Here is a 25,641-nt window from a genome sequence, read left to right on the forward strand (position 1 = left end):
AAAACAGGATCATAACCTACTGCTCTGTAACATACTTTCAGCATGAAGCAGGATGCCATCAACACTTTCTGATATTAAATATCCTTCTGTAACACTGTAATGGTTTTACAGGGTACATGCCAGTTCCTCGTAGGGCTGCAGGCCCCGCCCTTCCCTGCACTGGCTCCGTCTCACAGGTACCATTTTCCAGGCCTCCTGTGCCAGTTCACTTCCTGCAATATGCAGTCAATGGGAGACCTGCAGAAAACTAGAGGGTGGGAGGGAGAAGCCCTGTGGTTCTAGCCCCTGCACCTCCTCTCCAGCTTTTGGACTCTAGTCCAGCCAGTGGGATAGAAGTGGCCTTTTTTTTTTTTCTGGATGTTGCTAATCTCTGGAGCCCTTCTGTGTGGCTATGTATAACCAAGTCCCTGTGTAAAATCTCCTTTAAATAACTAGAGCGAATTGTCTTACTGGCTGGACCCTGACACTGGGGGACAGACCCGCTGTATGGAGGTCCCCTTTTTTATTAGAAGCCATACAGTAAGCAATACCCTTAAAGCTAAATCTGAGACCCCAACTATGTGTATTTCTTCTGCACAAATTTCTAGAAAATTACACAAAACATGCTCTTGATGCATATGACCGATTTCCCTCTGAAATGGTTGTACCGACTCTCACTCCCACCAGTAGCATATGAGAACGGGCCCATAATTTCACCAATCTTAAATCGGAAAAACAGGGTCAAATTTTAATTTCTTCACCATGAGGAAGGCCAAATTTTGTTTTGGCGATCTCTAGTGTCCTTTTAGCCTTGGTCAGCTTCCTCCCTGTTAATGTCAAGTAGGGCAATATCGACGTCAGTGGGTGTCACTAGGGACTTTTGAGGAATTTATTTCCCAGATTTATGTTTTGCTTATTAAGGAGAGGACAGAGGCAGGTGGGTTTTAGATGTTCATATAAGTCATGCGTCCCATGACGGCAGGGATACGTTCTAAGAAATGCATCGTTAGGCGACTTTGTTGTTGTGCGATCAGTGTACTCACACAAACCTAGAAGGTATAGCCTGCTACACACTTAGACTATACAGTACTAATCTTACGGGACCACCGTTGGCCATGTGGTCCATCATTGACTGAAATGTCGTTATGCGGCGCATGACTGTATATCCTGAGTGTGCATCGCATATGGCTATAGAGACCAGCCAGAGCCCTTGAGGGTTCAGCTACATCTCAGCCAAACAGCAGACTGCAGCACCAGCTCTGGTTCTTCAGTGGTGCTTGAAATCTAGATCAAAGATGGCCTAGGAAATGTCATCTTCCAGTTGCAGTGAGACTGAGTTTCTGGGAAGAGAAATATCTGGGGTCAAGGCCAAGTCTTGGCCACACGCCTCTCAAGCACATACAGTCAAAATCACAACACCCGTAAATTACTCATACTGGCCAGGAAGTACTAATATGCCCCAAAGATGACTGCCCTCTTGAAAATGCTCAGGAATCACACTTTGAATATTTTGAAAAATGTTAAAATTTATTAATAATAGTTAACATCACATAGTTAATTCAACTAGTTCTTTATTGTACAGACATCTTCACTAGACTGAATGTGAGGATTTGAGATGACCCACTATTCAAAACGTCCCAAAGATGGAGATGAGATTCACTGTATTTACATCAGGCAAAGCAGCGTCAGCAAGGAACTGTCACCTAATCGTGAGAACACAAACATCCAAAATGCAGTTGCCGGCGTTCCTTTCTGGAAGCCAAGAACACATAGCCACACGCACAGCTCTACCTTTAAAAAGAGTGCAATTGCATAAATGGTGCCTAATTTCCAAGTTTAAAAGTAAAAGTTCATCTCTATTCCTCAGCCATCCTTTAGTGAGACACCAATCTAGACACTGTTCTCAGTATAAGTTGTGTAAATGTACAAAAATTGTTTGCTACTGGAGCCAGCCCAATGGCATAGTGGTTAAGTTTGGTGTGCTCCGCTTCGGCGACCTGGGTTTGGTTCCCGGGCACGGACCTACACCACTGTTGGTGGCCATGCTGCGGCGGCAGTCCACATACAAAACAGAGGAAGACTGGCAACAGATGTTAGTTCAGGGCGAATCTTCCTCAACAAAAAAAGAAAGAAAGAAAATTGGGTGCTATTGAGTCGTGTCTTTCCATCTTGCTCTTTTGATTTTTGTATCCTACTCTGTAATGTTACAAGACCATTCCCTCTTTATCGTGTAGTATTCAGGTATAATGTGTGTGAGTGTACACATTTTAGGGCAGATGTGGGTCTTCAGATTCAGAATTAACTACACTTTTGAAAAGGAGGGGTTTTATGCCACTCCCACCCCCACCCCAACCCCAGCAGTTTAAAATATAAACACTGAGTATAAAAAACAGCTCAGCCTAGAGAAGGCCTCGGACAACACTTCTTGTAAAACATTTACAAAACACACCAATTTTGCTAGGAGGGCACGAATCCACCGAAAGTGTTGTCCCTGAGGTTTTATTTGTATGATTGTTTCATTGTTTTGTTTTGGTTTGCTATCAACAGTTAGACACAATTTTTAAAAAATGTTTTTAGTGGCTTCCTTTGTCTTGTCTTTAAAAGACTCCTGGCTGCCTAAGAATAAAGATTCCTAAACAGTGAGTCTGTTTGAAACGATCTCAGTTTCCTTTGGTTAACATCCCGTGTAATATTGCCCCAGGAAAGTCTCTGGACAGAGCAGCCAGTTGCTGTGTTTCTTCAACCCAAAGGCCCGACCTCCTTCACTTCCTCCCTCGCAGCTGCCTTCCGAGTGTCCAAGTCTACAGGGAAATGAGGAGCCGGGAAGGAGCTACTCGGCCGCTCACTCACCCTGAAGAGTCTTCTCTTCTCTTCCCGCAGGCGAATGAGGTATTTTTAGTAAGCAGTCAGTATCTTCACCTTCCATCCTTTAACTACACTGAACTACCAGTGAGGCCAAGTCTGAAGAGCCCCCATGTATCTATATACATAACAAATTAACATATAAATACATTACATACAATTGATTGCTACATACAGTATCAAGATGAAGGAGCAGATGTACTTCACGAATGAAACAAATTTGAAACATAAATTAAAATGAAAATACAGTGTTTCCACTTCTCAGGAAAAATTTTAAAAACAGACCAAAAAGTTCCCCTCCCCACAAAGGTCTATTGCTCATGGATGACTCAGGAACCCACAAGGAGATGCGACAACAAGCCCACTCGGCAGGAAGTATCAGCTCTTGGCTTTGGTTTTGCTTGCTCAGACTCAGGATGCTTCCGTTCCAGGAAGAGCATCTGCTGGAACCCACCAGGCATACGCTTGCAGATGAGGTTGAAGAGGGGCCGCCAAAGGTGAATCCTATTGCCACCCCTCCTTCCCCCACCTTCTGCTGTGGGAGAATCAGGCTCAAGTTAGTGGAGACCTCATAGATCTCTGAGAGGAAAAACAGTCTCAATCTCCGTGCCAGGGACATTCTCCACCTAGAAATGTCGTGTTCAGGGTCCCAGGTGAAGCAACTGTATGTTTTCATTATTGTCCCCATCCTGTAGGATCACACAGGAATGTGGAATTTGGCCAACGGGATTACTAAAGGTTAAAATTTGTTTTAAGTTTTAAGAGAACCAATGGGAACAGTTGCGATAGGTGTGAGCAAATCCTTACTTCAAACTGTATTGATCTCAGGAGGGCCAAGGCTTGGGCACTGAACTCTACAGTGAGTATACACAGAGATAAAACCCAATCTGATAGGGTCCTCTCTGCCAAGTAAAAGCCGAGGGGTCTGTCTCTGCCACGGGGGATGGCATCTATAATTTAAAGCAGGAAGGAGGGGGAACCGGAAGTCCCGTCCGATTTCAGGGACTCTATCGCTGTCCAGCCTCACGGATGCGGCAGGCCACGGCAGTGATGAGAGCCGCCCCCTTCCCACTGCCGTCCTCTGACTCGAGGAAGGACACGTCACATTTCGGAGCCAGGTCCTTCACTGTCTCACGCATGACTTTGGCAAAGCTGGAAAAGTTGGGAGGAAGACACAGAAAAAAACACCTTAGTTATGACTGATTTGTGTCCTCAGAGATAAGACCCTAAGAAGTGATGCTGAGAACCCAGGAATAATTAACATGAGGAAGAGGATGACAGCCACTACATATGAAACACTTACTATGTATTTTGTATCAGAAAACCAAGGCTTGGAGAGGCTAGCAACATGCCCAGATTCTACGTCGCAGGGGGCAAATGGGGAGCTAAGATTCAACTGTGGGACAACTGTCAGAGATTCTGGGAAATTGTGCTCTTAAAACCAATCAGTGAAAGAGAACTTCAACAGTCATGGACGCCACCGTGTGCCTTGCAGAAGTGCATAACCTGTTCATATCTCCAAAGGGAAGGACCAAGCCTCACGCACGTGATGTTCTATTTTCCAGGGGTATTGACTCAATCAGACTCACATCTAACCCAAATGGCATTAAAGGCAAAAGGAGCAGGCTTCAGGATTGCTATTGGGACACTTCGGTGATCACAGATCTTTTCAATATGAGACTAGAGAAAGGGATAGTCATCATGTGCCCCAACACAGCAGGGTCAGGATGCCCCTCCCCATCTGCAAGACCAAGCCCCAGTGCTGTGGCTCGGGCTTCTGTCTCCCTCCCAATCCTCATCTGGAACTGAGGCTCCTATTTTCACAGGGACACTAATCATCAAGAAAAGGGACCTGGAACTTCTCAAGGTCTACTCTTTTCACTATCTGTAGACTCTGGTCATGTCTCTTAGCTCCTTGAGACAATCATGGTGAGAGCAGGCAACAATTCAATCAAGGAGTGTCCCCATCCTCACTCCAGGTGCCCAGGCCAGGGGCACAGCTCTATTCTTTTAACTTTGAGCTGAAAAGCTTTCAGGGGAAAGGGATTGAGGCACTTCCTGACTTCAAAATAACTTATTCAAAACATATGCAAATGAGTGAAGAAGGGAGAAGAGAAATGGTGATGAGAGGAGAGAAAGGAGAAGAGAGATGGAGAAAGACAAGGAAAAAGAAAGAAAAGAGAATTCAGTACTTTCATACTAGGGGGTGGGGGGAAACTTTTTCTATGAAGGGCCAGACAGTAGACACTTCCAGTTTTGTGGGTCATGTAGTCTGTTGCGCCTACTCTGCCACTGTAGCTCAAAGCAACCATAGACAGTACATCAACGAGTGGGCATGGCTGCATTCCAATAAAACTTTATTTACAAAAGCAGTCGTGGCTGTAGTCTAACGGCCCTCACTCTAGACTGTAGAAAAGATCTTGCTCCAGAGTTCCGGCATACATTTACTAGAATGTTCAGAGGAGCACTGTTTGTAATAGTCAAAATTTAGAAATGACCCAAATATCCATTAGCAATAGAATAAACTATAGTATACTCATTCAAAGGTACACTATACAGCCTTGAAAATTAACAAACTACAAGTGCATACTTCAGTGTGGATGCATCTCAAACCATAAGTGTTGTGTGAGAAAAGTCAGTCACAAAAGAAGAGATGCCATATGATTCCCCTTATGGTAAGTTCAAAATTTAGTAAAACTAAACAACGCAGATGTGGTCCCAGATACGTGGGGAGAAGGGAGCAAGGGACAGTTACCAGAGCACCCACCCCTGGCAGGGAGACTGAAGGGTACAATTGGGGAGGGGCTCACAGGGGACTTCCGAGCTGGTGGGGAACACAGGCCTACCTCTGGTTATTCATCTTTAATCTGTAGTGTACACATCATATACACTCTGGAATGCCTGGTTATTTGCTCTAAAGTGCAGAGAGAGAAGGGAAAACAGGAAGGAACGAAGAGACAGAGGGACAAAGATGGACAGGTAGGGTGGAGGTCAGGCACTCACTGAGGATGTAGCTTGTAGAGGGTCCCGTCCACGCCCACTGTCACTTTGAGAGTGTCCAGCCCGCGGTTTTCTCGTATTTTATCCACCACCGCCGCCATGCCTGCACCACAGAGCTGGGCTGCCCTCTGTGCCACCACGGTGCACACCTCCTTGACGATGATGCTGTCGTCGCAGGTGCTCTCGAGCCCCAAGTGCTGTAGAATGGCACGGACCTGCTGCAGCGCCAGGCAGTCACTGAGGTGGGAGGGAGACAGCAAGTGGTCAGTCACGCACCAGGAGGGGCTGGTGGCCCACCGCTCCAGGGGCCTGCTCCTTTCTCAGGAGAGGTTCCATGGAGGCCTGGCTATCTGGGAGCTGGGCATAAAGGCCACTGCCCTGCAAGGCGGCTCTCGTTCTTGAACTCAGTTCAGGAACCAGGGCTCATCCCACTGGACCACACAGACTCTTCCCGAGTGTGAGAGGAATACAAAGAAACAGCAACCTGTTCCACTTTGCCCAGGCAAGGTTGGGCACTGCTACCAGAAATCCGATACTCAGAACAAAAGGAAATTCACTGTCTCTGTCTTCCACTCAGCTGGAAACAATAAAGCTAAGACAGTGCTCGTATGTGGCAGCTGCAAGGCTCATCCATGTCTATTCTCTCATTGCTGCTCACAGGTTGGCAGAACAAGCATCACCAACCAACGTCAGATCCTATTCTATTTCTACACCCCCCCACCCCCACCCCGGGCCGCTCTGAAATCTACTTGTGCACTATTTATGAAACAAACACTAATAAAACTGCAGGGAGAAAATGGACCCTATCATATAAAGAGAATTATTTGAGAACCCTGGAGTTATCTTCATGCACATAGACACGGTAGGACATATTCTTTCTAGTCACCGGTGCAGACAGCCTAGGGCCCCACTCATGGCAGTCGTCCAGTTCCTGTTTTTCTATACGCCTGAGAGCAACCACACAGCATGAATCTTTAAGGGGCTCTGAAATTCAGCATTCTCATTTGGAGCAGACTTCTCCACCATTAGACTGCAGGAGGATGCTTTGCTTTAATGAGCCTCCCACTGCATGGCCTGTTTCTTCAATGCCTGACATGCCACCTTCACTCAATCTCGGTTGCCTTACCACTGCAGCCAGCAGTTAAGAAGAACCTTCCAGGGAAGCATAAGTGCTTTCATAGGTTATCTTCCTCTGTGCAGTCCAATTTGCATCTTATGAGCAGGTATCTTTCCAACTTTGATATTTGGTCTAACCCAACAATACTACTTCGCCTGGGCTCATGCCAGTTCTGTAGCATGATTTTTCATGAGAATGTTATATATTTTCCCTTAAAATGCCAACTCTCCATAAAGTACTTTAAATAAACACTATAGATGTGAATGTGTTAGCTGCTAAACTAACCTCTGTGTAAGGCACACCCTGGTCTTACTTGAGCTATGGAAATCCTTCAGCTTGTCTGACCACGAGAAGGAGGATACCGGCCCACCCTACCCTGGGCCTTGAATTCTCACCTCTCAATCTGAGACAGGAACTTGGTTTCGAAGATTCCCCTTGTCTTGAGCCGCTCTGAGATGCGGCCACGGAAGAGCAGCCCACGCTTGGTGAAATCGATGAGGATGTTGCGGACAATCTCGCCCAAGTACATGCCACTCATCATTTTCTCAAACCTGCAATAGGGGTAATGTTCATGGAGGTTAGGTAGGAAGGTGGTAGGATGTTTTGAGACAGGGCATATCAGCTCAGTCACCCCGAATGCTTTAGAAAGTAGAGGGTGTGCAGATTCCTGTTGGTGGGAAAGGAAATGCTAGTTGACTCACTTGGGCAGGATTCCTGGTGTCTGCACATGATGACCCACAGCCTTTGGTGAAACTGACCACAGCGCCCAAGGCCCACAGGGTTCCCTGGGATTGGACCCACCTTCTGGGCTCATTTCCTTCCCAAGGCTTACTCCTGACTCCTCAAGAAGGAATACACACCCCACCACACTTCCAGGAGAAGAGTAGAACGCAGAGTTTTAATCCTTAACTTCAGCAGGCACTTGGCACACTTTCTTTTCGACCTAATCATTATCACTCAAGTAACTAGGGCCAGCTGGAGATCTCCTGTCCTGGCCACTAATACTGAAGGTGACCACTCAGGGGTTTGAGGGTCTTTTGGCAGCAGGTGGTTCAACTGGATATGTGTTGTTCCTCAGTCCGAGACCTAGGTTTTAACTCTCTCCCAGTCCCGAGGGGTGGCTGCTTCTTCCACATACTGACTCTGTGCTCCTCAGTGTCTCCTTTCTGTCTTTTCATCGCTCTACAGCCTGTGTAACCAATACCCCTTATGAAATTCTCCCTGCAACATAATTGTTATGATTTGTTTTCCCAACTGGACTTTGAAAGTGTCCAGTCCAGCAGGGGGAAAAGGGACTTAATCTAGAACTTTCCAGATGTATTTGACAAGAAACCCTTTCCAAAGAAATCCTCATCTATTAACATCTCTAGAGAATGAGCATCCTGGGACTTGCTGTTGTACAGATTCTCTTCACTTGTCACTGTCCAGTTCTGGGATATACATACTAGGGTCCACATGTACTTGGGTGCCTACCTCTGTTTGCCAGGGTTGAGGGAAAGCTCATCCACAGCCACATCAAATTCCGTGCAGAAGTCGTCTAGGCATCCATTGTCCCCGAAGGCCCCCCACTCCGTGTTAACACACATCCGCCCCTCTTCCCCTTCCACCAGCTCCACGTTCCGCATCTCCTCCATGTAGCAGGCATTGCTGCCCGTGCCTGCCAATCACAGAGACGTCGGGGCCTCACCTAGCACCATCCTCCCACCCACCTGAGGCCATGGGTCCCCATGCAGGAAGGACAGCCCGGGTCCTTACCAACGATGAGGCCAACTTCACAGTGAGGGTCTTCATAGCCGCAGGTCATCATAGTCCCGACTGTGTCGTTCACCACAGCGACCACGTCCAGGTCAAACTCCTGAGAGGGCAAGAGCAGATCCCCAGTCCACAAATGAACCACAACATTCTCCCTTTGGACACTTGCAAAGGAGATTTATATGTAAATAAAACTTATACGGCACGGCTCATTCTCTCTTTTCATTCAGGTCTCTGCTCAAATGTCACCTCCTCAGAGACCTTCCCTGGTTATTTGTATTTCTATATTTTATATATATATACATATTTATTTATTTACTTATTTATATTCAAAAGAGAGTTCTTTCCCAGCACACTCACCCAACTTCATTTTCCTTCACAGCACCTGACATTAGCTCATGGGTTTGTTTATAGAACAAGAGTCTGTCGTGGTCACTCTGGAATCCCAGTGCCAAGAGCAGGGCTTGACACGCAGTGGGCACTCAAGAATTGCTGGAGGACTTAGTTAATTCTCCCCCCAACCAAAACGCCCTTCACTCAACATCTCCCCAACTTTCTGAACACAGATCATTTCACGCCTCAGGCCACATCTCTCCCACCTCACGCCGGTGGATGGCTTCCTTCAGCAGGGTGACCACGTCCTCGCCCTCGCAGCCAGACGCCTTGAAGCCTTTAGTCCACTTGAGGAGGATGCTCTACAAATCACACACGAGCATGGATGAGGGTCTCAGAGAAGGAATCACTCCCAGGGGCCGGCTGTGTGGCTCGTTCTCCACCTCCCGGGTTACACAGATTTCCTTTAATAACCAATCATCTCACCCACAAATGATTCTAAACCTGTTCCACTTGCTTGGATTTATTGAGTGCCAAGGTGCAACAGGCACCGGGCTAAGCACATCCCACATGCTACATCATTTAACCCTCACAGCAACCTTGCGAAATATTTATCGTTATCACGCCTATTTTACAAGTAACTTGCCCAAGGCCCACAGTTTGGAGGAGACGAGTGGGACACCCCTCAGGGCCACCGACTCCAATGGATGGGCTCATGAGCACGACACACCTGCCCCTGCCAGGAACTAAGTTCTACGCACTTGTTTCCTTCACTGGGAAAAGCAGTTTCCCCTGTCCCTGTCCTATATTTACATCAGAGGAGTCAGTGCATGTTTCTTAAATTTCAAACTCCAGTATGGAGTGAACAAGCACCCTGCCCATAGTTGGGGTGACATCTAGGCTTCACCACAGCTCCAGGGAGGGGAGCCCTCCAGGCTCCTTGGAGTCCCCCGGAGCCCCCTCGCCTCCAGTGTGGCCCTTCGCCGTGTCACAAGGCCCTCGAGGAGCAGATACACGGTGGCTTTGAACGTGGGAGGAACGTTCCAGGTTTTGATCCAGGATTCCCTCTTTGCTGCCACGGCCCTCAAGGAACGAGTGTCAAAGACCCCTGGCCCCCTTCCCATGAGGCCAAAATCCGTAAATGGGCTGTGTGCTCACTATCCACCCGCTTGCATGGTTCCTCTAGGCCTTGTTCGGTAGTTCATGCCCATCAGCTTGGCATTTCATGGCCCAGGAGTTTGGTATCAAAAGTCAACCTGATGTGTCACACTGTGTTCAGATCCTGGGAGATTCAGAAAAACAAAGCACAATCTGACAGTGTCCTGGTTTACACACCTATATCAACAACTGCGTGCTGACCTCCACCCAACTTTCCTGTCTACCGATTAGCTTCATATCCCTGAGGAAATTTTGTATGGCCACTTTGAAGTTTACAGAATGTGCAAACAACATTATTCCATGTGGTCCTTCACAACAAGACAAGCAGAGGCCCCAACAGCTGGGGACACTCGCCCAAGGCCACCAGCCAGTCAAAGCAGCTTGAGGCCTTCAGGCCTCCGCACCTGCTGGTTTTTCCATCAACAGGATGATCTCACCAGAACAGAAGCCAGGTTACAGAGAGTTGGAACAACAGATGGAACTTCATTTGCTCTTAACTTTTACAATTCTAGACTGAACACATACATACTCCTTATGGAAACTTAGAACATAGGGAATAAAATCTAGTGTGATGACCTGGACTCCTACAGTTCAGGCAGAAATAGTTAACATGTCTTGGGGCCAAGGGGTAAATATTTAAAGATACATCTGTGTCAGCATGAAAAGAGAGATAGTATCTGTTTTAAAATATTTCAGTGGGAACAGCCCAGAAGCACATACACTGGAGTGTTATGTTTCTATTTTCCTATTAATTGCATTTTGGGGATGTTTCTATATTATAGAGATTATACTTTTCTTTAAAAAATTATTCTAGCTGTACCATCCATATTTTCCCATATCATTGAAATTCCTTCCAAAAAACTAGTAGCTGATAGGAGGCAGCAAATGGCTCATAGTTTATTATTTCTGTTGAACAATTAGGTTTGTTTCTAATTTCTTTGTTACAATAAATAATATTTCATTAAAAATTGCATAAATATTTATCCATGTTTGATAATTCCCTTTGCCAAACTGATGCAAACGAGAAGGCTTTGAAAACCCACTGTATTGGGGCCAGCCTGGTGGCGCAACAGTTAAGTGGGCACGTTCCGCTTTGGTGGCCCAGGGTTCCCGGTTCGGATCCCGAATGCGGACATGGCACTGCTTGGCAAGCCATGCTGTGATTGGCATCCCACATATAAAGTACAGGAAGATGGGCAAGGATGTTAGCTCAGGGCCAGTCTTCCTCAGCAAAAAGGGGAGGATTGGCAGCCGATGTTTGCTCAGGGCTAATCTTCCTCAAAAAAAAAGAAAAGAAAAGAAAACCCAACGTACTGACACTGAAAAAAATAATGTGCTGAGACGAAGAAACTGGAAAAGCTAAGAGCAACCCTGGACTAGTAAGACTGGACAGAGGTTAACAAGGGCTGGGAAATACTGGATGAGGCAAGGTTTCTGCAGGACATCCCCAAACCTTAACTGTACTAGTGCACAGGGTGAATTTAACTCTCAGGGGGGAGGAGCAGGAGGCATTTACAAAACTCAGCTGAGCGACATGAGGGCTGCCATTCCAGGGACCCCGTGGTCCTCCTCCACCCCCTCCTCCACACAGCCAGGCCTGTCTGCCTTTCTTCCCCAACAACTCATTCTTCTGACTTGGATGATCCAAGTCTCCCTCGTGCCCTCCAGGGATGTGCTCAGAACAACATCACCCTGCACATCCTCAGGGCTCTAGCATCCCATTGGTGCCACATTCCAAACAGCAGCTTTGGCTTTTCTGAGCTTGCTTCATCAACCCAGTTTGTTTGAAAGCTTCTAAAGCAGGAACCAAGCCTCTGTACCCCGGCAACTCCGTCCACAGCATCCTGTCCACTTGTACCATGCATATAAGCTTCTAGCTGACTGATTGAGACAGAGGAGCAGAGTCTTAAGTTAACAGTATTCTGACATCTAATACACCAATTGTTGACCCAGAATAAGCCCAGGCATCGCCTACTCAGCTCTCCTACACTTCCCAACTCACCAAGTCCAGAATATCTGGGAGCACCACAGCTTCACCCACCAGCTTCATCATCCAAGGCAAGTTGAAAAGGAATGAAAAGCAAAGGTGTGACTAGAAAAGCACCAAGGCATCTAAACACAGGAGGTAAATGAAAACATCCTGAGCCCAAAACAAGGGCCTCAGGAGCAGGGGAGCAAATTGAGAGCATGGGCTCAGGTGTCAGGAAACTGGAACTCTAATCGTGGCTTGGCCACTCCCAAGCTATGTGATCTGGTGCAAGATACTTGCTATCTCTATAGACTTGTTTCCTCTTCTGCAAAATGGGTACAAACATCTACCTTATATGGTTGCTGTGAGGGTTAAGTGAGATAATGCACATAGGAAGCCTAGAATAGTAGCCGGCATCAAGTTCTTTAAAAATGTTAGTTGTTGATATTTTGATTAGCAGCAGCAGCATCCTAAAGATTGTTACCTTCTTAACCTCCACCAGCTCTGACTTACTCACTCCCATCAACAGGCCCCCCCTCACAATTGGACACTGGAAGGCTTTCATTTCCTTCTCTCAGCTCGACTTCCTCCCCTGCTCCAAGCTCCGGCTGGTTGGGAGTCAATAAAGCCCGCAGAAGAGCCCTCCAGGAAGGCACTGTTACCTCATCCAGTCTGTTCTGCTGGCAGGGGAAGGAGAAGGTGAAACCCAGAGGCAGGGACACGCCCTTCATGCCCATGTACTCAAGGAAGTCGGCGATGCACTGGACGATGTGGTCAAAGAGCTGCAGGGAGGAGGTGGGCTCTGAGTGAGGAGGACAGTGGCCAGGGCAGGCTGCCCCCTGCAGGGCCTGAGTGCAAGCTTGAGAGCTCCACCCAGGAGAAAAGCAAGCTCAGGCACAAACCTAAGTAAAGACCAGGCCAGGGGCCTGGCCCACCTAGCCGTCCCCGGGACCATGGGTGAATAGAGAAAGCACTGTCCCCCCAGGCGAGAAGTGGGTGTCTACTGGGGGTCCCCTCCTGGAGGTGCCACCCTGCCTCACCTCGTCCCCTGTGCCATGCATGATATCCTGTGGGATGGAGTAGATCTTGTTGTGCATCTCCACTCCACGTCGCTTTCCGTTCCGCACACGCACCAGCAGGACCCGGAAATTGGTACCCCCAAGGTCCAAGGCCAGGAAGTCACCTTTCTCTGGAAAACAAACCCGAGAAGATGATGAGTTGGGGCATCATCATTTCACCACAGCAGACAGTGACAGCCTAAAGAACCTTCCTCTAAGGGGGAGCTCTCCCATGAGCCCCTCAACAACCTCAGGGGTGATGGATTATGAGCTCCACCTAACAGTAAAGAAAATAAGATCTTAGGACAAGAGACCTGCTAGCTCCTTATTGTTCTCAAATGAGTTCGAGTGGTGAGGCCCCAGAAGTCACAATGAGCTCTGCAGAACACTGGAAATGGTGATACAATACACTCAAAAGTATCCAAACACACCACTCGTACTAAATCAAAGGCCACCTTACATTAGGTTCTAGAATACAGAAGGAACAGCAGAGTCCTACTTTTTAAAGGACATTAAAGGGAAATCTTTTTAAATGAGAAAACTGTCCTTTGCTGGGCAATCACAATGTGCTATGTGCCTCATGCAGTCCTCATGCAATCTTAGGCCACCCTGAGAGGGAGGCGTTGCGTTCCCCTAGGATGGAGGAACAAAACCTGGCTGAGCTAGGCTGAGTCCCTTGCTCAGGACCACGCAGCCAGATGAGGGTAGAGCAGGGACCATGTCCCCATCTCTACTTCTGGAACCTGTACCAACGGCGCTACATTGGCCTCCTCGATCATTTTCTCTGAATTGGGAAAGACCACCATTTCTTAGGTTGCAAGACCTAGACCAAGGGTTAGGAATCTTTTTCTGCAAAGGGCTGGGCAGTAAATATTTCAGCCCTTATGAGCCATAGTCTCTGCGGCAACCACACAACTTTGCCATGGTAGTGCAAAGCAGCCATAAACAATACATAGACAAACGGGCATAGCTGTGTACTAATAAAACTTTATTCACAAAGATAGGCAGTGGGCCAGATTTAGCCCATGGGCCTTAGCTCGCCAACCCCTGACCTAGGGCTTATAAGAGATGGCTCTGGAACCAAAATTCCTGGGTTTGAATCCCAGCCCTGCCATTTTCGAGCTGTGTGAACTTGGGCAAGTTTCTTAATTTCTCTGTGCCTCAGTTTTATGCCAAACACAATAGTTTGCTAATAAACACAATTAACTACTAATCTCTGTTAACAGTTAAAGATTAAATGGATTAATATGTATAAAATACTTAGAGAAGTATTAGACACATAGTAAGTATTCAAAAAATATTTACTATTATTACCGTTCAATTTTTAGCAGAGAAATGCCTTGGTCAAGCTTACTGAACACTAGGATTTCCTACTACTGTAGCTGAAAAATAAGTTCTGGTCCAAACATCTAATGCTAAAGCTAAGAGTCCTCCCAGAGCATCAGCACCAGGACAAAGGCCCACGGTGGTGAGCTGGGTGGCAGCCCTGCCACGTACCTGTGCCATCAGGGGTGGCACACACGTAGGTGGGTAGCATCTTGACAGGGGCACTGGCATGAGTCTCCTTGCTCAGACCTCGCTCCATTTCTACCTTCATCCTCCTCTTGACCTCCAGCAGCTGCTCACGGCTCAGCTTCAGAGGCTCCAGGGTCTTCAGGCGGGCTCGGTGCTGGTAGGCCAGCCGGTAGGCCACTGCCGTCACCATGGCTGCCCCCTTGCCACTGCCATCCTCGGAGCAGAGGAAGCGGATGTCACAGTTGGGCACCAGGCGCCGCACAGTCTTCTGCAGACGCTTAGCAAAACTGCAGTCACCGAGATGGGGTAAGAGATGGGTGTCCAGAGTTAGGTCAATGGTGCAAAGGGTTGGGGCAGCACCTCCCCACCTCAGCCCAAATGCCAGAGGGCACCTGCGGGAGCAGATGCTGCCCTGACATCCTTTCCCCACTCCTTCCCAAGTCATGGGTCACTGTAAAAAACCTGACATAGGCAAGGGTGATCACACTGGCTGGGTTTAACCTTTGCTAAAAGGAAAGGACCCTTCCAGGAAGCCAAGTCCCCTGCATGAGGTCACACAAGACCTCCTCTTCCCACAGGCCACAGCTCCTCTGCCCAATGCATCAGCCTTTTTGCCAAAGCAGCCCAATGGAATCAGGTGATCCTGACATCACTACTATTCATGTTTCATCACTCATTTCATTAGATGCTGCCTGGAAAAGACCCAAAACAGAAAAAGCAGAAATGCTTTTCTGGATTTTGGCCTCTTTCTGGCCAGTTTCTGCCAACAACCCCAAAGGTGTCTGAACAACTAAAGACAATAGGTGTGTTCAGACAGAAATGCTCAGGTGGCGGCTGCTCTGAGCCATGGTCACCAGGGCCTCCCGACTCCGAGCCTTTCAGGGATCCCCAAGTGCTCTGGGAGCTCAGTCTCTATAGGTCCCCAAACACCAACTCACTGAGGGTGTTTCTTGTAGACGGAGCCATCAACCCCAATGGTGGAGCGCAGCCGCTCCTCGCCCTTGTTCTCCTTGATCCGCTGCAGCACAGCCGCCAGGGTGGCTGCGCACAGGCTGGCTGAGCGCGTGGACACGATCTGGCAGATCCGGTGAGTGGCCACGCAGTCCTCCTGTGTCGGGTCCATGCCCAGCCGCACCAGGACCTCGCGGGCCTTCTGGATGCCATCCTTCTCCCTGGGAAACAGAACGACAGCTCGTGGGCACGTGTCCAACCCACTGTGGCCAGTGGGAGAAGGGTGTGTGGGCTGACAAGGAAAGCCCTCAGCTCCAGCACACGCCATCTCCCAGGGAGGGCAGATACTCACTTCGCTCCGCCTACATATGGTGGGTAGAACAAGAGGGGGGAAAACACAACAGGGCCAACTTGAGGCTCCTCTCCCAGACACACACACACACACACATACACCCTCAGTGCTTCAGATATACCTTTTTCCCTGATGAGAAAAACTAATATTTCTTACACACAGAGTATATAAGGACAAGGCCCTGTTCTCAGAGCTTTATGCACTGAGCTGTGTGGGTGTGAGTCTGTGCTCTACTGCATTTCACAACCGAGTGGGCACTGCCTTCACTTGTGCTAAGGATGGTGACAAAGGGCTGGTGCTATGGGATTAGCACTCTTCTCAGGGGAACTAAGTGCTTCACAAATAGGACTGTCACCCCCTCAGAGTTAACAAGTAGGCACAGTTCATTCAAGAGTTCCCACTTCAAGTCGTTTGAACAGTTTCGCTGCTCCCTTTAGCACCAAAATCATCTCCTCTCCACCGTGTGGCCCCTGAAACAGCAGGGCCTCCTCAAGCGACAAGTGGAAGTCTCAAGATAGGAAACTAGGCCCAACTCTTTGGATACCGTTAACCGAAAGACAAAAATTAAGACCATCCTCACTCCCACCTCCGCTGCTCTGTGAAAATGCAGGCCTCAGTTCTCCTTGTTGGAATTAAATGGGTAAATCTCGGGGTCGCCCAAAGATGCATTTTTCTGCTAAGAAGCAGGGGTCAGGATAGAGCCCCTTTTGAGAATCACCAATAAAGAATGAAATGTCAGAGCTAAAGGAGAAGGGAAAGGAAGTAGATGCAAGTGAGTCATGAAGGGGCCCACTGGGAGCCTCCAGCAGTCGTAAGCCAGGCTCTCGCCACTCTCCGCCATGCCAGGCAGGAATGCCAATCCTTTCTGGCACTGTGAGTCACTTTAGCAGACAGCATGCTCAAAACAGACGAGAGTGGAGACAACCTGGTGAGTGAAGTCAAGCCAAAGGCCCGCCATGACCCAGAGTGGGTGAGAACCTCCTGCTGTCCACATATGAAGGGTCAAGGGCCAGGACCTCTTTCTCATTCCCCAGCTGCCTGTCCACTCTTCCGGGGACCCAGTGAACAGAGAAGGACCCGGAAGCTTACCCTTCAATTTCTGAAACGTCTTTGGTCTCAAAGCGGCCCGTGGTGAGGAGTTCTGGACTGAGCTTCCCCCTGAAAAGCAGCTCCTCCTTGGCCATCTTCACCAGGATGAGCCTCACCAGTTCCCCCATGTACATCCCACTGATCATCTTCTCAAATCTGCAGGGAGATACAGACCAAAAGATGAAGTCCCTGCCATCCATGAACTCGTAACTTCCCTGCGGAGGCAACATGCACACACGTGAGGCTGAGGCACAGTCAAGCGTGAACTTGTGTGGCAATGACTAGGAATGAGATGAGTGGAGAAGTGACCGCTCAGGAGGGGCTGGAGGAGCTGAGGAGCTTGGGCTGTCTCTGCAGGAGAGTGGGCCTTGAACCACGGAGAAGGATGGGCCTTTAACAGCCGAACTAAACATCCAGGGAATGTGGAACATTCTGGAACAATCTGAATTTGAGGTAAAGTAAGTTACATGTAGGGTAGTGATTTTTAAAAATTTTTCCCTAGCAAGGAAATGCTTTTTGAAAATGAAACCTTATCTAGAATCTCAATGTTTGTTTATAAGAGAAAAAGATCAATCTGATTAAATTTGGGGCACAGGCCCAACAACTCCTCACCTCACACTGTCCCTCCCCTTGCAAGGCCATTTGTGGATTCCTATGAAAACAACCCAGGGCCCCGGGGCGATGGGCAAGATTAGATGGGCAAGTTGGGACAGACGAGAAGGAGCTCTAAATGTCAGGTGGTCTCAGGAATCTGGGAGTGAGACACGTTGGAAGTTTCCGGGCAGGCAAGTGACAAGATAAAGGCATGTTTGAGAAAGGCAGAGACAGGCCCCCAAGCAGAGAGGGCAGTCAGGCAATTTATTTTTTCAACACTAGGTGACACTGTTTTCTTTAGAATACAGTCTTTCTGGCTCAGACTAGGTGAAACCAACCCCATATAATTCTTTTTGGCAAAGAAGGCCCTTTCTTGATGTATCAGAAAGGATCTGGGTCCAAGAGAGAGGAGGCACCCAGGGCCTGTGGTCACTAACTAGGCGGGGCTTCAGCAAGGTCTAGAACAGGGGTGTGGAAGGGATTCTGGCATCACCTGGTGCAATCTACAAGACAGGAAGCCAGGCCCTCAGGAAGTGACATACTCAAGACCCAAAGCCAGGTATAGGCAGAATTGGAGCTAAGTGGAGAGCTGGCAAAATAATTGGTTGAGCGGTGGATGCATTTAAAATGTTTAAGCACCAGCAGAGGCACACCATCTGCGAGGCAGCCCGGCCTCGACAGTAAGGAACTCCTGTGTCTGCATCTGCACCTTCTTCAAAATAGCTGGTTCTATGGGAGACAGGGGAGGGGGCCAGCGGGGCTCCGCAGTATGGGTGGTTTATAAAAGCTTTTATTCAAGTTATTAAAAACATTTTTTCCAGCCAACATTTGGAAAATATCTATTTAGGAGCATACAAAGAGTGAAAAAAAAGTTCCAACTCGAGTCTAACAATGACTTCAGGGCTCCCACAGCTGACACTTTGGTCTATGTCCTCCTAGCCTTTGATTTGTCTAAGGCTAAGCTGGTGTTCTGGTGCCAAGGCTGGGTTGGCAATTCTGTCTTCTGACACTTCAAAGAGCATATGGCTCCTTGGAATGGCTTGGGTGTGCCTCATTCATGGAGGCAGGCATTGAATTAGTGACTTTTCAGTCCATAAATTTCCCACCAGCCATGGCAGACACGGCCGGCGTCTTCCTATGAAAGTTATAAGTAAATGGACTCACGTTTCAACATGTGAGAGAAACTTGTGACTTAACCATGCTTTGAGGGAGCAAGGACTCTCCCTGTAAAAAAAGAGTCTCCTCCTCATGGAGCTGGTTTATAGGGTTGAATTTTCCTCTCCAAGCAGAGATCTGTGCTAGAAGCTTTCCTGGAACAGCCACAGCAACAAGACCAGAGAGGGCCTGAATGGCTCAAAACATTTTGCAGTTGCCTTCAGAGCTTGCAGCAACCCCTGTTTCAAGATCTTAATAGGGACATTAAGCAAATGTTTGTGAGAGTGAAATAATGTTTTGTAAGCGTCAAAAGTAACTAAAAACCAAGTCTGGCCAGGCGGAAGAGTCAGGGTCCAAAATGTCAGAGCCCCTCCTGTCTACTCCAGGACCTTGGCTGGGCCACAGGTCCTGGGAAGGTGGCCAAGGAGGCTCCTTAGCCAACTTTTCCACAGGCCTTGGGTCTGCCTACAGCTGGGACAGGAGGCTCTGGGACTCTGTGGGGTCCAGCATGGCTCACAGGTAGCTCTGCTAGAGGTCTGAATCAGAGCCTCAGCCAGGAACTAGGAGCCAACTGTCAGCCTCATCGTCTGGGCAGTGATGGGGAGGGGAGGCACAAAAGGAGCTTTCAGAGGCCCTAATCTTGGCCATCTCAACACTTTTCTCATGTGGCTCACAAACTGTTTCTACAGACAACTTACAAATTGAAGGTGGAAAGCAAGAGCAGGGCTACACACTGAGACTCAGAATATGACCTTCCAACGTGACTGTTCTGAAGGACAGAGCCAAACAATTATCTAAAATCTGGTTTGTCCACTTGCTCTATCTTTTTTAGAGCCCTCTCAGCAACTTACAGTCACAATGTGTGTAATAAGCACAAAATTCCCATAACCAGTGGGTGCCTTGGCAACCTTTCAGGGACATGAGACTGCAAAGCAAAAATGAGAACCACTCCCCGGCCCTGGCCAGCTCCCACTTCAGTTCCTGAGCCCACCCCTCAAGCCCACCGCCCACAGGGGCTTGCTCACAGTTGCTGCCCAGGGTTCAGGGAGCCCATGTCGATCTCCTGGTCAAACTCAGTGCGGATGTCGTCGAGTGTGCCATCGTCCCCAAAGGCCCCCCACTCCATGTTGATACACATCCGCCCCTCGTCGCCCTCCACCGTGTCGATGTAGCGCATCTCTTCCATGTAGCAGGCATTGCTGCCCATGCCTGGGCAAAACAGGAAACTGCTCAGTGCCCACCTGCACTGTCCTCCCCCAGCCCACATCTCCCTCTTATTCCACTGTTCTGAGACAGTGGTGTCCCAGGGTGGCTGGGATTCCTTGGTGCAGAGTCCTAGGGCATCTCAACATGGTCCAATCCACCACCCCCCGCAACTCCACAAGTCCTGGCTCAGCCCTCCAAAGTGAACACATAATTATCTTCCAATATGAAGTACAAAGGAACTTCCAGGCCATGGACCCCTCCTCCCTTTGCAGCCCACACCCCCATCCATTGGCCAGTGTTCACGCACCCACAATGAGACCAATCTCGCAGTTCTGGTCATCATAGCCACAGGTCATCATGGTCGCAACTGTGTCATTCACCATGGCCACAATATCAATATCAAAGTCCTGTGGGGACAAAAGGGGGGCTCTGACCGTCATCATCACAGAAAGGTTACAGATGGGAAGATGGAGAGAAAGAGCAGTGAGACACACAGCTCAAGGGCAATAGGGCTGCCCCCTTAAGTAACCCCACTCAAAGCCAAAGATTAGAGCTGGAAATCAGGTCCAGATCCAATCTAATAATGCATGTCCCTCCCCACCCTGCTTGTCCTCAACATGGAAGACTTTCCTGACACCAGCCCCTGTAATCTAGTTCACAGCCATCACTACACTAAGAAGAGCCCGTATTGTCATCACTGTCTTCTCTTTCTCTTTTTTCTTTTCTTTCTCTCTTTCTCCTTCCCAGAAGGTCTTGTCCTCTCTCTGCCTCATTCCACCCTAATGCCAACATCATCCCAACTTTCTTACTTGAAAATGATATTCAAGTCTTCTTCAGGTTAAGAACTAAAGGGTTTTTCTTGCACCAAGACTAAGATTATTTATCCATCATGCTAATCTGAAGACCCCAAAGGCATCTGACCATAGATAAGATTAGCGGTGTGATAAACATTTTGCAATATATGTAAGTCAAGTCATTATGTAGCACACCTTAAACTTATACAGAGCTGTATGTCAATTATATCTCCATAAAACTGGAAAAAGATAAAAAATAAAATAAAGATTATTGGGTAAACATAGCAGGGAAAAAGAAAAGAAAATCTCTCTTTAAGAACCACAAAAGATTCCTGTGTTGATTTGAGGTCAGGGAACGACTTCAGAGTGTACCCAAAAGAATGTAAAGATCCCCCAGACCCCAAGCTCCCACCTTCCCACCCCTGCTGTCCCCACTCACCCCTCTCCTCTGGATGGCCTTCCGGATCAGAGTTACCACATCTCTCCCTTCTACACCCCTAGACTTGAACCCCTTGGTCCAAGAGACTAGGAAACTCTGGAAAAGGACGACGGAACGAACATTAATTCCTCACAAAACTCAGACCACATCCCTCATCTAATCATCATTAGGAGACTCCTGTCATGGGGATAAACTCAAGTCATGATTGAATTTGTGTATTGTTTCCTGGAGAGCCTAGGAAGGAAAAACTTGGGCCCTGTCAAAGACCAAGAAAGGAGATTCACTGAATGATTCTTTCATGATTTACTGCCCCCAAGAAGTAGAAGGAGAAGGCTCTAGAACTGCCAAAATAAGATACTTGTATGCTCACATCATTAACTCCCCAGACATCTTTCCTCCAAGGATCATTATCGTAACACTTTAGATCAAAGGAGTTCCTGACTAATTTCTCATTCCTGTTTCCCTAAGAGGGATAAAGATAACATGCAATGTATGTGGGGTTGCACGTCATTCTCTGAGGGGAGAGTGATAAAGACCCCCTTCTCTGATACTTCCTCACCATCCCCTCACACTGACATATACTCACCCAGAGGACAGAACTCTCAATACTCAAACATCGTCCATGCAGTCCATCAGAGTGGCCTCCAACACCACAGAAGCCGGTGGCTCAGAGTTCCTCCCAGTCCTCCCAGGCCAAAGAATGAAGGAATCAAAGTGTCGGAAGAACTCATCTTACCTCGTCCAGTTTCGTTTGGATGCAGGGGAACGAGAAGGTAAAACCCAAGGGGAGCTTCTTGTCTTTGATTTGTAGCTTATCCATGAAGTTGGCCAGGCATCCGGCAATGTGGTCAAACAGCTAAGGGTACACGATAAAGGAAGATGAGCAGGGAGTCAGAAAAGCATACAGATTAAGAGCATGGACTTTGGGCTCAGAAAGGAACTAACCCAATGTGTACAAGATATGTATCCCCCTCTGAAGCATTACTTTGCTCATCTACAAAATGGGGGTGATAACTGTCCTGCCTTCAGAGAGTTACCAAATGGATTAAATGAGTCAATACTGACAAGGGCTTAACACTAGTTAGTGCTTGCTAAATATGGTCTTCCACTGAAACCATTTATCCAAACTACTGTCAAAATAACCCCATGAGGCAGGGGTAATCATAGCCAAAGCCAATCAGAAAGTCATCACATGCCCTGGCAACAGAACATCCTTTGGTGGCCCTGTCAGAAGCCCCCTTGACATGAAGGCACAGCTGATTATCTTACCAGAAAGGGCAGCCCATCTTATTTTACCAGAAAGGGCAGCCCATCTCACTGCCAAGAAGTATTTTAGCATGCCTGTCTCCTGTGACTGGGGGAGTGGGTGGGACATTCTCTTTTGGCATTCTATGAACGAACTCAACAAAACAAGTAACTTTTATATTTTTCCTCCAATCTAGAAAACTAATTTCTTTGGGGCAATTCAAAGAAGTTATCTTCATCTTCTAACTTCAAAATGGAATACCCAGTAAATCCATGAAGAGCGCTGAAGAATAAATAGGGTTTTGTGGATGGGTAGCCTCACACCTGTGACCACGCTAACTCCAAAGAAAAATCCTAAGCCTAAGAAAAAGCTGTATTCACAATCATCCAGGCTTTCAATCAGTCCCAAAGCCCACAGCCCCATGGCTTCCTTCTTGCCCACTCAACATCCTCAAAGAGAAGTTGGTGACCCCTCCAGATGCTTAGAGGCTGAGGCCAGGAGCATTCTGGTGCAAAAAGTAAGCAGCGGCCAAAGTGAGCAGATTCCAAGGGCCAGGTTGACCAGATGACAAAATCTAAAAGCCAAGGGAGATGGAGGAAATATTCCTTTTCCTCTCCAGGCAGAAGCAAGGAATATTCCACTAAACTTTTGGGTTCCCAGCAGCATCACCGTCATCATGTTATAAATGCAAATTCTAGAGCCCTAAAAATCTGCTGACTCTGAAACTGTTGGGGGGGAGACCTCCAAGTGATCCAGAAGCAGTCCTTTGAGAACCACTGCACTAAACCATGAAAAGTCTTTGCATTTACAAAGGAAGTGAGAGGTTGGGTGTGGCAGGGTAGGCTGAAAGGCCCACTGCTCCCCAGATGTCTGGAGTATGCTCATTGGGAGGGATCCAGGAAGACATGGCCACCCCCATCTAGAAGGGGGCCAGCTCTAACTGAACTTCCTGCATCAATCCTGTCCCTCTGTCTGATCACATGCAAAAATTAACCTCAGCTGCTGCTGAAACTCTCAATCTCCAAACCAAAACATTCTCAAGAGCAAAGGCTGGGCAAGGACAGGATTCTCTCACTAAAAGGTCAACAACACAAAAGTGCCAACTCCCTTGAGCAGAGGTCAAGTATTTTAATATGTAAATAGGGTTTCGAGATAGATACTCAACAAGTTCCGTTCTGTTGGGAATTCGATCAGAGCCAAATTCACGGATGGTTAAACAAATTCCCAGCACCTTCTTCCTGGTACTCTAGCCAAAATGATCGTTAGTACCTATAGTTTTTATCCAAAAAAAAGGAAATTGCAGAAGCTGTGCAAAGAGATAAGGCCAATCATCGGAGATGGGGGGAGGGGAAGCTTTAGATGGGGGAAAAGCAAAATGGTGTCCCCTCACCCAGCCCTGATCACGACTCCCTTTCCAACTGTGCTGCCAACAGGAGACAGAAAAAACAGAGAGGCAGTGAAGAGGCATTAAATAACGCACTGCCCAATACGCTAGCCACTAGCTATCTGTGGCTACTTCATTTAACTAGAATTTCAAAAAATTAAGTCACTTCCTCAATCACATTAGCCATATTTCAAGTGCTCTATGCCACAGGTAGGTAGTGGCTACCATATTGCACACAGCAGATACAGAACAGTTCCACCATTGCGGGAAAGTTCTATTGGACAGAGCTGGATTAGAAAAACCTACACTTTTTTCAAAGTGGGGAAGAGGAAACCATCTGCTTCCTTAATTGGACGACTATCTCCTTTTCTGTTAGCTGATGATCTAGGGATAAGATACTGGGAGGAAAAGTCAACACCTTCCTGCCATAAAAAGGCTCAGAGGGCACCATTTTATGAAGTTAGACAAGTTTCCTTTTCCCTATCGGTCTGAGAATCTGCTCGTTCCCGTTCCCACAAGATGCACTTTACAAATCTTAAGTGGCTGCTACTACAATTTGTAATTCACTGCTCTCAAGTGGAAGTTCGTGTACTGAAAGACAGATTTCATCCAGGGACCCACACTGCCAGGTTCACAGCTTTAAAAACCTTTGCAAGTGTTAGGTTTGGTGATTTGGTCTTGGTTTTAACTAAATTTTATTTTAAAAATCTATTGGTTTTCTTCCAAGTAAAAGATTGATACCTGAGATCAAATACAGGGGAAAAAACACCAGTAATCCCGCCACTAAAAAAGCCACTCTGAATTTCCTTCTTTTACCAAGTGTTTGCTGCCACTTTTAGGCATATAGTATTCTTTCTCTTCCTTAGGGTGAAATACCTATATTTTTTCTACTTTGCTATATATTTCATTTTTATATAGCCCTTTTTCCATTTATTTGAAACTTTTTTAATATCACAATTGTTTTATAGTTTCTTCCAGGTGGATCTCACAGAATTTTTTTTAATTTGGACCAAAACATTTTGTGTATGTACACCGAAGCTATGTGACAACCTCAGCAGAGCTAAAATGCCATAATCCCAGGGACTTGGCCTCCCTTGTCCATCCCCAGCATTAAAACAAGGAAAGCAGGTTGACTCGGGGCTACCCCCAAAGACATCGAAAGGGTCTAAAAATATCTCCCCCACATGTTCTACCCACGGTCCAAAATTCCTTTCCCGAGAGGAGGCTGGCATGGTGCGAAGGACAGTGCAGTGGGAGTAAGAAGGCTCCACCTGCCCCAAGCCCCGAGGCCCAAGAGGTACCTATGCTGGAAGAGCATCTTACCTGGATTCCATTTTCTCCATTCTCTTTTTTTTTAAGTTATTTTAGTGGGGTCATATAGGTTTATAACATTGTGTAATTTCAGGCGTCCATCATTATATATCAGTTTCTGTATAGACTGCAGCGTGCTCACCACTAATAGTCTAGTTTTTATCCATCATCATACATATGTGCCCCTTTACCCCTTTCACACACCCCTCTCACCCCCTTTCCCTCTGGTAACCACTGTTCTCCTTATCCATGTGTTTGTTTATCTCCCATTCACTCTTTTATTGCAAACACACTGGGCATAAAATACAGCAGCAATAGCCAGCGCTCAAGCCCAGAGTGATCCCTATACCTGTGTCAGTGTCCTGGAATGTCTTCGG

At 47.5% G+C, this 25,641-nt stretch overlaps 1 protein-coding gene across 4 annotated transcripts in view; it reads right to left on the reverse strand.

Moving 5' to 3' along the window:
* Window positions 1-1,485: 1,485 nt before the first annotated feature.
* The window catches only part of HK2 (hexokinase 2), an 80,798-nt gene continuing 56,642 nt past the window's right edge, over window positions 1,486-25,641 (reverse strand). For all 4 annotated transcript variants that reach the window (XM_070572271.1, XM_070572268.1, XM_070572269.1 and 1 more), the window contains exons 4-18: window positions 22,060-22,179; window positions 21,324-21,419; window positions 20,398-20,497; window positions 19,910-20,093; window positions 17,136-17,291; window positions 15,682-15,915; window positions 14,726-15,030; window positions 13,211-13,359; window positions 12,833-12,952; window positions 9,310-9,405; window positions 8,714-8,813; window positions 8,432-8,615; window positions 7,354-7,509; window positions 5,845-6,078; window positions 1,486-3,993 (exon numbers count right to left, since the gene is read on the reverse strand). In XM_070572271.1, the coding sequence (XP_070428372.1) occupies window positions 3,849-3,993; window positions 5,845-6,078; window positions 7,354-7,509; window positions 8,432-8,615; window positions 8,714-8,813; window positions 9,310-9,405; window positions 12,833-12,952; window positions 13,211-13,359; window positions 14,726-15,030; window positions 15,682-15,915; window positions 17,136-17,291; window positions 19,910-20,093; window positions 20,398-20,497; window positions 21,324-21,419; window positions 22,060-22,179 (2,379 nt within the window). In that variant the 3' untranslated portion in view covers window positions 1,486-3,848. The remainder of the gene's footprint in view (window positions 3,994-5,844; window positions 6,079-7,353; window positions 7,510-8,431; window positions 8,616-8,713; window positions 8,814-9,309; window positions 9,406-12,832; window positions 12,953-13,210; window positions 13,360-14,725; window positions 15,031-15,681; window positions 15,916-17,135; window positions 17,292-19,909; window positions 20,094-20,397; window positions 20,498-21,323; window positions 21,420-22,059; window positions 22,180-25,641) is intronic.

The sequence above is a fragment of the Equus przewalskii genome, chromosome 14 (assembly GCF_037783145.1).
Source record: "Equus przewalskii isolate Varuska chromosome 14, EquPr2, whole genome shotgun sequence".
NCBI classification, from domain to species: domain Eukaryota; kingdom Metazoa; phylum Chordata; class Mammalia; order Perissodactyla; family Equidae; genus Equus; species Equus przewalskii.